The sequence below is a fragment of the Antennarius striatus genome, chromosome 3 (genome assembly GCF_040054535.1).
Source record: "Antennarius striatus isolate MH-2024 chromosome 3, ASM4005453v1, whole genome shotgun sequence".
In the NCBI taxonomy this organism is placed as follows: domain Eukaryota; kingdom Metazoa; phylum Chordata; class Actinopteri; order Lophiiformes; family Antennariidae; genus Antennarius; species Antennarius striatus.
The window spans coordinates 20,534,452-20,546,556 of record NC_090778.1 but is presented as its reverse complement, the minus strand read 5'-3'; the positions used below and the strand labels follow the sequence as shown (position 1 = coordinate 20,546,556).

Genomic DNA, 12,105 nt, shown 5'->3' with positions numbered 1-12,105 from the left:
ACATACGTGACAACAACACATAATGAAGAAAATTCCATTAATATAAAAAGAAACAGAATTAACATAAAGTAGCATGACTTCCAGCCACACCTGTTGGGAAATGAACTAGGCACACAGGAAGCATCGTTCTCTATTAACGTAGCATTAGCTGGATAATATAATGAATGAAATGAAAAGTATCAAAATAGCAAACTAGAGATAGTGACAGCAAATACGCCGAAACATGAAATATTAACTCCAAACAATTACACCTGCTCGCTGAACTGGAATAATCAGGGAGAGCTGAAGGCAAATGATAATTTAATGTGACTATTTCAACCATTATACAACCTTCAGCCTGCAAGCTAAAAACAGTCTCATTAGTAAAATAATGGAGCACTGCAAACAGAATCATTTCTGTCAAAAGCCAAATAATAAATTATACCAGGTAAAGCTGCAAAAGCTACTGTATATCTCAAAATTGCAGATTTGGTTCAACCAAGTAAATAAAACCTGCAAATATAACTATTTTTATTTCAATTTATAAGAATAAAGTCCTCATTTTAATTCATTGCTCAGAGTATAGAATCAACACAGTTCAAAAAGTATAAAATCCCAAAGTTATTTAATCACGAGTAACAATATTTTTACTTTCTCCCGTTACTCCACCCAATGTTGCTTTAAAAGAAAAAAAACATCCGAATCTACAGATAGAAGTATAAAAGAACAAAGACATTTTGGGCAAATGAGTCCATTAACTTTGAGCTATGGGGGAACCAAAGCCATACACAAACAGAAGGTTAACACTTTCAACCAAAGAGCTTTAAAATAAATAAAACAATTATTATTGCGTTGGTTTTTCTTAACGTTTGGAGATTTGGAGGACTCTAGACTCTTGGAACCGAGACAAAGCTTCAAACACTCTAAATTTTTGTGGCCTTTAAAATTGACACTGTGTGTAGAGACATTTTCAACTCAAAACACCTCACACAAAATATCCGCTATTCCAAAATTGCAACCTCTGTTTAAATAAGGGGAGACTCACCATTACTTCCATATTTTGTTGTGGCTCTTGAAATCCGTGGACCGTCAACTTACGAAGTACTGTGGGATGCAGACGGGAAATCAAAAACAGTCAGCGTGGTGGATTGTGTTTAGTTGAAAACTAAATCTTGCCATTTACATTTCATTGATTACATTGTCAATACGTACATGGAATTCGGTTAAAAAGAATACACATCTATTATAAACACATAGTTAGTCAAGGCCACTATTTATTTGTAATTAATAAATCCTTGCACATCTCACATAATTACGGTGTTCTGTCTGAAAGTGCTGCTACCTTTAAGGGAGAGCAGCGTCCTCTCCAACGAGCCGAGTGCTGTGGCCTCATCTCTGGCATAGATTTGCTGTAGAAAACAGTCAGTGTGATGGCTCCACAGGGAGCAAGCAAAGCTGTAGATGCCCAACGCCAGCTGCCGACACACACACATAGACAGCACAGTCAATCACACACAGATAAAATTATAACGGCTCAGTGACCACATTCAACAAAAGGCTTGTGAGGTGATTGTGATCAAAACATTTAAATTATCACAGTCTGTGTGGAGAAAAGCAGACATTCACAACCTCTTACTCCAATGACAGTACAAATAGGGAAGCACTTCCACATAATATAGTCATATAAAACAAATGCACAACGGGAAGAAAGAGAGACCTCAGAGTCACTGGACTAATTTTGCTCCAAATGAACTCCCTCTTAAAGTTACTGCCATAACACCATTTGAACCCAAACCAATTACATTTTTCCAGTGAAGGCATTCTCCTATCATGGAAAAGACACATATGTACACTCAGTCCAATTAACTACCAAGTATATAGCCAATAGCACACTAGCTAAGACGGTACAACAAATCCCTCCCAACGCAATTCAAACCAATCTTTGACTGACATGTTCCTAAAAAGAACACAACAGAACGGAAGAGAGGTAAGCACTACATTTGTGGAAATATGCCAACATTGTGTGACAGCGCTTGAAGAACATTGCACAGTCAGATATTTTTACACTGTTAAATTTGATATTCAAAGACTCTTCAGAAACTGAAATTAGTCTATGGACATTCCCATTGATACGAGTGCATCTGAATAACTTGTGATGCATTTCTGTGAGAGAAAATTGGACTACTAGTGCTTAGGTTGGTGGTGATTTATGTCTGTAAGAAGAGAAATCCCTTCTTTGAATGCACACCACAGGGTTTCATAGATTCTTCACAGAAAACTGCAAGAGTGGCACATTTCTCCCTCAAAGATTTTAGCACTTTCTATTCAATACATACCAAAAATAATCCAGGGAATGGAACCAAAAAATGTTGCTGAAGTGAAGATGGAAGTTTAAGAGATAATGTCAACCTCTCCATTTAATTTCCTTACAGTGGAATTCTGATTTCAAGTAACTCACCAAGGGCCTCATGTACAAAGGGTGTGTACGCACAAAATCATGATGGTTTTCTATCCCCCTGCCTTTTGGGCACCCTTTGGCGGTGGGTAGTCATCCTACGCTTCACATCCACCTTGATATTGGACCACTTCTTTTTAACCTCTGCTTGTGTGCACTTTTCTAGCCCCCCCATATTGACAATCTCACACAGACTTTCCCACTCACTCCTCTTGCATTTATTGCTTATGCCAGAGGACAGCGTGCCAAAAAACACATTTTTTGCATGCCTCCACTTCCACGAGTAGCGCCTCCAATTTGCTTTCCGTGAAATTCCTTTTTTTTCCTGTCTTATTCATTCTGTTTTTAATTTTTCTGATCATGCAGAGAGGGGAACCTCAGGCGCAGGGCTCATTTAAATATGATTTGTGTATATAAATGGGGGCATGGACAGGGAGGGGTTGGGTACACCAACACGTACACTCAATTCCACATCAATAGGGATGTACAAAGGAAATGTGCTTGGATTTGTGAGTGCGCACAGATTGATACATATGGTTATTTTTTGCTTGACGTTTCATGGATTTGACGCCAAGTTTCAGTAGGAAATTCACACAAGTATTTGTACATGAGGCCCCTGGCATTCAACTAGGTATAGAAGGTCAGTAGAAACTGTACTGTGCAACTGGATATGTCTTCAAATAATGCACTACATGTCGCCATAGTGTTTTGCAAAGGTCATATCTATTGAAGCCTAACCACCAACTGATGCTGGAGAAAATATGATCAATTTATCTAATATGTCTGTAAACCAACTTTCAATTTTTCACCTTCCTTCTCGATGGAAGATTCGGCTAACTATGACTGTGTGACTTGAACATTTACACAACAACAGTCAGCTGATATCAGAGGATATACTGTACTCTACTGTACCAGGTGACTGGAGAATGATTGCATATGTTGATGAGATGTGGGCTGAGATGTGCATCATTTATATTTGCAAACGAACTTTAAAAAAATGCCTAATTCATGTTGAAGATACACTACTGTAATCCCTCGTTACTTGCGGTTAATGCTATCAAGGACCACCGCAAAAAAACAATATTCTGTGATATAGTGACCACATATTTATTTTATTATTTATGGTAATTTAAACGTTTATGAACCCTCCCCATACTAAAGTGACGTACGGTGAGTTTTTGCAACGGTGAGGGACTGACGTTAAAATCAGTTCTACGAGCCAGAAGGAGTGGCGTATTTGCCATTAAATTAGCAGTCTGCCATTAAATTCTGGTTAAATGCATTACGAGTGTACCACTCAGTTTGAATGGGGTGGGTTATTTCCTGATCTGAAGTTCAAAACAGATATTTATGCTCCGATGTTAGTCTTCTTTTATTAATTAAATCTTGTTCGGATTGATTGGTAGTACAATCTGACACAAGGTTCAGCTGCTCGCTACTACACTGTGTGTCCTAAATGATTTTTAACCAGTTTTTAATGTCAAGCTGAAAATTAACTGTTAAATGCGACACTCTGACTCATAGAACTGACTTCGACGTTGGTGCCTCACCGCCATGAAACTCACCGCACGTCACTGTCATACTGATATTAAACTACCTTATATCTGTATCACCTTTTCCGACACCCTTAAACTGTTTAAAGCACTTTTGTATTAAAGGAAAGTTGCAGGAGGAACCATGGGTCTCGGAACACAGCGAATAGCATGCGCGTACGGTAACACATGACTTACTAATAAAAATCTGCGATATAGTGAAGCCGTGCATCTTGAAGTGTGAGTAAGCGAGGGATTACTATAATTAAGTTTCGCTATTTTTAACATCACAGTTTCTTTCCAATGACAATTTCTTCTCCCTGTATCCTAGCTGACCTATGAATAAAGGCCTCTAAGATCCAAGAAAACTACAAAAGCTGATGTTCCTGGGGGGGGGGGGGAGTAGATACTACACAAAGGGAGCCTTGCAGAAATAAAGGCCTGCATCTGATACTGGTCTGCTTTCTGTAAGTTCTGGGGTCTTTTCTGACGCAAGTCAAGGCCCAGGTATGTAATAAATAAGTTAGCCCTATTGAGTCAGCGTTTTCTCCTCTCATATGTTCTGTTGGGAAAATTATTTAAACCAGAAAATTTACAAACAATATTAATAAACTTTGCCTCCCTAGGGAGGTGTTTCTGGCACGTCCAGCTGGGAGGAGACCTCGGGGCAGACCCAGAACCAGGTGGAGGGATTATATCTCAACACTGGCCTGGGACCGAATTGGGATCCCCCAGTCAGAGCTGGTGGATGTGGCTGGGGAAAGGCAAGTTTGGGGCTCCTTGTTGAAGCTGCTGCCCCCGCAACCCGACTACGATTAAGCGGTGGAAGATGGATGAATGGATATATTATCAGATAGACAAATCTAAACTTGAGCATTCCCAGGAACAGAATCTGCACCCCATGCAATATGTAAGATAACACATTGAAAGCTCTGTCATCAAAAATGTCAGTCGCAGGCACCTGAGTATATAAGGTCACATGGAACACCAACATATCACACCTGCTCACCAACATCAAACAGACAAGGACATATTAAATACCAATACCATCTTTTTAGATGATCTAATATAAAAAGACTTATTTGACAAGTCTTGGAGAGAGGCTTTTCTGTCCTTGATTCAATTCACAGAGCAAGATTACAATCTATATCATGAACTCAGCTGGATCATTGCACTGAAAACCATTACTGAGCAGCACAGTACAGGTACAGATTTCCACACTTGAAAAAGTAATACAAAGTGCAAACTAGTCATGTCCCTGAGAACGTAGTGCCTCCCCACATCATGTTAACTTAATAACAGTGGACAGTCCGCCCCTCAAACTCCGTTGATAATGAACTTGAAGAGACACTTACCTTTTTAAAAAAAAAAATCAGTCAAACAAAGGGAAGCAGTGACGCATTTTGTTGGCTGCCAGTGAATGGGGGAACAATCTGAACTCCAGTTAATAGCATCTGTGAATTGTTGCCAATTCAAGGGAGAATTCTGAAGCATCCAAAAATCAATTACTTTCACCACCCACTTGGTACAGGAGCTCTGTGTTTTACGTGAGCTCTGAAAACTTCTGCAGTTGCAACTCGAGTTAATCTGTGTGTCGGTTCCATTTCACAAGTGCAGTCAGGGACAATAGAGACAATAATTTCAAGAAGTGCAAACCATTTCCATCTTCTACAAGCTGATTCCTTATTCCAGTAGGTGGAAACAAAAGCCATTCAAGGAAAACGTTCATTTCACTTTACAATCTGTTTATGAATACCAATCTTGTGGGATATTGCCCTCCTATTGCTATTCAAAAGCACGGAGCCAGGCGCTGGTTTCTGTCTGCCCGAGTCATCTCCAAACAAACTGCATGTTTAAGAGCCAAAAAAATAAAAATACCCAGCTTGCTGTAAGGTCAATGCAGTATATTCACAGCAACATGTTGTGTATACGGCCACCCTTAAGTGGGAATGTTCTTAAAACATGATTTTATAAAGTATTAAAAAGTATGAAACAGCCTTGATCTGTACTACAATTATGATGTTTGCACACACTTCTGTCAACACCCATACACGCAGAACATGGTGTCATTAAAGGTAATAAATGTAAATTTGCCAAAATGAAATTTCATGCAATCATAGTGTGTATTCCATTCCATTCAGTAGCAATTAGTAATAGTGACAAGATTAAATCCTTAGCTCATTTTACTTCACTAAATTCTATTAAGTAACAAAACGGTGGATGATACAGCACACACGTCCACATATAATTTACAAGTCTCTGGAAAACAGAGACTGTGGATAAATGACATTAAGTGACTTCAACAATCACTTGACATGGGCTTGACATACCTGCTGTATGCTGAGACGCACTGAATGGCCAGAACTTTTGTTTTTGAAAATGTGTATCCCCTGCTGCTATGATTTTTTTTTTTTAAAAAGATCTTGTGCCATTATAAAGACTTTTTTGTGCCGTCATTCAGCCCGTGACTAAACAAGCAAAGGTGTCATATCTGGCATGATGAACAGTCTTATCAGAAGAAACAGACAACAGACACAGCAAGGACAGGTGTGGTGCTGATTGCAGATTAATGACAAGCATGAACAATACATATACAGAAATGAAGGGTTTAAAATCTATTAACACGTTCTACAAACAGATTATACAACACTACGTACAGACAAATGGTGGCACTGGAACAGGAATTAACAGTGTAGCGTTGCCCTGAGCAGAGGGCATTGCATGGGCCATTTATTGCATCATTTAAAAATTGCACTGTTTAATGGGCTCAGACTACAATTGTTCCTCATAGTGCCTAAGGGCACACAATTTGGCATGGAGGCTGCCTCTGCGTGATGCCAACTATTTGATCTCAGTCAACACCTCTGATATCCACTCATATGGCTCTGTCACTCTCTCGCTTTATCTCTCTGATGGTCTGTTTGATCATCTTATTTCCTTCACCTCAAAACCTTGTGTTTGTAATTATGAAGCAGTACTGTTCTTTTAAGCAGTTTCCCCCCATAACTGTAAAGGCCAAGCAATCCTGTCCAATTATGTGGAATACTTTAAAATTCCCATTTCTACTTCTTTGTCCCTGACAATGTAAATTGTCATATGATCGCCTGATCTTGTGAAGCAAAGTCCATGCTTCACAAGATCCAAATGTGCTCTCTGTATTTCAGAATGCCAAAGTGTCTAACCCATGTTAATTGCATGTCAAAGAGTGTAGTGTATAAAAGCACTTCAATCAGCAAGATTGAAAATGAACCTTGTTAAGTGTTAATCTATTTTACTTGCCTTGTTAGTGTGTATTACTCTGTGTGTGGGTGTCTGCGCGTGCATGCGTTTATACGCAAGCACACAGCAATAATAACTATGAATGTCTGCATGGGCTCGTTGGAGGCTCTTACCATAGTTGTCAATCGAGGTCGCACTGTTTGAATGTTATTGATGGAAGAAACAGAATTTTCTGATTTCATACCTCTTTGAAAGTACATTAACTTACACAACAACCCTCCCTCTGATACACCGTCTATCACACACAGGTAAAGACATAGAAAATGCATTCCCAAATAAGTTGACCATGTTCGTGTCATGAATGAAGGATGACGCACACAAATTCCCAGGGAACGTTGCTCATAAAATTCTTCTCTCACATGCTTCATACAGCAGCTAAACAGCATCTCCCTCAGGCCAAAAGAGAAAACTGAAAAACATTCAATTAAACATAATCTTTCTATTTAGAGATACTCAAAAAAGACTGCAGAAAAGAAAAAGGCAGGAAGACAAAGTCAGAGAGCAGAAAAGACAGGTGGCAAATGGAAGAAAAGCTGTGATTGACCAAAAGTCACCTTTATTCACATCAAAAACAAAAGCTGGAAAATAGAGTGGATTACAAAAAAAGACAATCAATCAAACAAAATAAAAAGATTGATACATAGGTTGTTTTTTTAATCATAAAAGAAAAATGAAATTCCATTTGTAAGAAGAGTAGAGAGAAATGACAACTGGGTAAAACGGTGCACTTACATCTTGGAAAAGCCGCCTATCCTGCGCCAGACGTTTGGATGCTAAGGTTTTTGTGACATGGTAGAAGGTGAGCAATGCTCTGTGCTGCTGGAGGCCATCCTGACCCTTTACGGACTCAAGCAGAATGGGAATGAGCTCTGGCCATTGCCTGGGGCAATCCAGGCGGGCCACCTTGGCTATCAGTACTGCAATCTGGGTTGCTATCTGTTAGAAAAACACAGAAAGAAAATAAATATGACCAGAAGCAAAGCATTGACACAGCAGAAGGTGGCTTGGAGGAAGATGATTTTTATTACATTTAGAACATCGCTTAACAACATATGATTTTAAATAAGTTGTTTGAATGGCATATATTGCAGAGCATTGTGTATAAAATATAGTACTTCCACCTTTTTTTACACAGCATGAATTACAAAATCTTTAATGGTGCACATTGTTACTGATTAACCAGCAGTGCATTCACTCTTAACTTACAGAATGTTGTTCCCTTCCAAGCTAATTAAGACTTATTTTAGTCACCAAATCACCATCACCATCATCAAATGTAAATCTGCTGATGTATTTGAAGGGAATGGAACCTGCTCCAACAAAAGTACAACAATGATAAAAAAGTAGTTTGGAACTGAAAATATTTTGTTGGAGGATGAAAACATTTTTATCATCTCGGAAAAACACTTTCGCAACACATAGTTTGGAATGCCAAATAGCTTTGTCAAAGTCATTGCGGTGTGACAAGCTGTTATTTCTTTTGTAATGCTAAATCTCCTGTATTTCCTGTGCTTCTGGTTGCCCACAGCAGGGGGGTGAAGTATAGGCAAATACTTATATCTCAATACATTCTGGGACTTTGCGAATAATGATAAGATATCTGGCAAGAACCCTCTCAGTGAGGTCTTCAATTCCCACCTCCGGGAGAGCTTCTCTAAGATTCCGCTGGAGGTTGGAGACATTGAGTCAGATTGGACCATGTTCTCCACCTCCATTGTCGAAGCTGCTCCTCGGAGCTGTGGTTGAAAGGTCTCTGGTGCCTGCCACGGCGGTAATCCCCGAATCCGGTGGTGGACACCGGAAGTAAGGTATGCCGTCAAGCTGAAGGAGTCCTATGAAATCTTGTTGAATTGTGGGACTCGAGGCAGCAGATGGGTACAGGCAGGCCAGGCGTACTGCAGCTCAAGTAGTCACGGAGGCAAAAACTGGGGTCTATGATGAGATCGGGGAGGCAATGGAGGAGGACTATCGGTTAGCCTCGAAGAAGTTCTGGCAAATCATTCGGTGCCTCAGGAGGGGAAACCGGTGAACAGCCAGCACTGTTTACAGTGGAGGTGGAGAGCTGCTGACCTCGACTGGGGATATTTGTCGGGCGGTGGAAAGAATACTTTGAGGATTTCCTCAATCCCACTATTATGTCTTACACAGAGGAAGCAGAGGCTGAGGTGTCAGAGGTGGACTTGTTCATCACCCAAGCTGAAGTCACCGGGGTGGCTGCCAAATTCCATGGTGGCAAAGCACCGAGGGTGGACGAGATTCGCCTGAAGTACCTCAAGTCTCTGGATGTGCAGGGACTGTCATGGTTGACACGTCTCTGTTACATCGCATGGCAGTCGGAGACAGTACCTTTGGATTAGCAGACCGAGGCTGTGGTCACTCTTTTCAAAAAGGGGGAACGGAAGGTGTGTTCCAACTACAGGGGGATCACACTCCTCAGCCTCCCGGGGAAAGTCTATTCCTGGGTACTATAGGGGAGGATTAGACTGATAATCGAACCGCGGATTCAGGAGGAACAATTGGGTTTTCATCCCGTTTTCATCCCGGAACACTGGACCAGTTCTACACTCTCCATCCAATGCTCGAGGTTTCATGGGAGTTTGCCCCAGATGCATTTTGTGGATCTGGAAAAGGTATTCGACTGTGTCCCTCACGGTATCTTGCAGGGAATGCTTCAGGAGTATTGGGTTCGGGGCCCTTTGCTGAGGGCTGTACGGTATGACTGAAGCCAGAGATTGGTTACATTTGCTGGCAGCAAGTCAGACCTGTTCCTGGTGCATGCTAGACTTCGGCAAGGCTGCCCTCTATAACCGGTTATGTTCATAATCTTTACGGACAGAATTTCTAGGCGTAGCCAGGATCCGGAGGGAGTCCGGTTTGGGGACCAAAGGATTTCATCTCTGCTTTTTGTGGATAATGTTGTCCTGTTGGCCTCATCAAACCTGGGCTTTCAGCGTGCACTGGGACGGTTTGCAGCCGAGTGTGACGCGAGTGGGATGAGGATTAGCACCTCAAAATCCGAGGTCATGGTTCTCATATGGAAAAGGGTAGTTTGCCCTCTTAAATTTGTGGAGAGTCTTTGCCCCAAGTGGAGTTTAAGTATCTTGGGGTCTTGTTCACGAGTGAGGGAAGGATGGAATGTGAGATTCACAGACGGATTGATGCAGCTTCCGCAGGGATGCGGTCGCTGTATAGGTCTGTCGTGGTGAAGAAGGAGCCAAGTCTCGAACGAAGCTCTCGGTTTATCGGTCACTCTCTCCTATGGTCATGAGCTTTGGGTCGTGACTGAAAACACAAGATCCTGGATACAAGCGGCTGAAATGAGTTTCTTCCGTAGAGTGGCTTCCTTAGAGACAGGGTGGGGAGCTCAGTCACCAGGGAGGAGCTCGGAGTAGAGCCGCTGCTACTCCGCCTCGAGCGGAGCCAGCTGAGGTGGCTCAGGCATTTGTTCCGGATGCCTCCTGGACACCTCCCTCGGGAGGTGTTCCAAGCATGTCCTACTGGGAGGAGACATCGGGGAAGACCTAGGACACGCTGGAGGGACTATGTCTCTCGGCTGGCCTGGGAACGCCTCAGAATCCCCCCGGAGGAGATGGAGGAAATGTCTGGGGAGAGGGAAGTATGGGCATCCCTCCTGAGACTGTTGCCATCACGACCCGATCACGGACAAGCGGTTGAAGATGGATGAATGGATGGAATAAATTCTGCCAACTTTATTTCCCTCTTCCTCTGGGATGAGATGACTTTTTGTTTGGAACAGCTGGTCTGATTTTGAAAATGCTGCCAATTTATTTCACATCAGCTCTCTTACCATCCATCTGTAATTGGAAAAAATACACTGCTAAAAGTCTCTCTCCTTTACAGTTGAATGCACAAAAAGGCAATCTAGGAAACACAACCTCTTTTTTTAAGAATCCATTTGTGTAAATTACACAAAGGCATACTGACCAATATTCAATACAGTTTGACATTGATACAGGTATAATAATGGTGAAGCGCAATTTCTGTGTTGTCTATAACTTAGCACATAAAAGACCTCTGATTTTTCTGTGTGTTATTTGTAATCTCTGTTCAACAAATTAATTGAACGTTCTTAAAGCATGTCTTGACCCCTATGCAATGCAGTTTTTTCATTACAATTAGTTCCATAACTAGAGATGTATGATTAAAACTGTACATCCAAAAGAAACTTTCATTTATTTGCAATGTTTGAATTTGAATTATAAATGTAATTACCGAAGCGATACTAAAGGTAATTTTCATAGCAGCAATTGCAAACCTAGCGCTCAGTATGATGGATGACCAAATCTTAAGCTCATTCAAAGCTTTTGCAACAGTATTTTTATGCTGTAAGTCTATCAACCTAAATACAGCAAAGAAAATGTTAATTATACATGAAATGGACTATAATATGCATTGAATTTCAGTAAATTAATCAAAATCAGGACACAGTGCATTCGACTTCTTACCACTAACCTGATTTATAGGCTCATTGAAGTTTGTAATGAGACCAGCACGCAATGACGTCTTCTCCTCTTCTGATAACGCACTGTGAACAAACCAACCAGAAAAACTGAGAATGGGCCGAAAAAGTGTGAAGAAGGAGGCAACACAAAATCTGGGTTTAATAATGATACACCAAATTAAACCACATCAGCCAGTACACCTTTATAAAAAAGAATTTCAATAGCTACAAATACTAGACTTGATGAAAATGTTAAGCATCAAATATCACTACAAAACATTGCAAGCATCGCCTGTGTCTGGTTTGCACAGTTAAAGCTGTAAATTACACGGGTTAGCTTTGTAAAATGGATTAAATATTTCATTCCAAAAAAGAGAGACAGAAACAAGACTAAAGGA

The 12,105-nt window shown here is 40.9% G+C and overlaps 1 protein-coding gene across 2 annotated transcripts in view; it reads right to left on the bottom strand.

Annotated features, from left to right (window-relative positions):
* ipo11 (importin 11) overlaps positions 1-12,105 on the bottom strand; it is a 112,635-nt gene that overhangs the window by 83,268 nt on the left and 17,262 nt on the right. For both annotated transcript variants that reach the window (XM_068311733.1, XM_068311734.1), the window contains exons 4-7: positions 11,719-11,791; positions 7,978-8,181; positions 1,322-1,454; positions 1,025-1,083 (exon numbers count right to left, since the gene is read on the bottom strand). In XM_068311733.1, the coding sequence (XP_068167834.1) occupies positions 1,025-1,083; positions 1,322-1,454; positions 7,978-8,181; positions 11,719-11,791 (469 nt within the window). The remainder of the gene's footprint in view (positions 1-1,024; positions 1,084-1,321; positions 1,455-7,977; positions 8,182-11,718; positions 11,792-12,105) is intronic.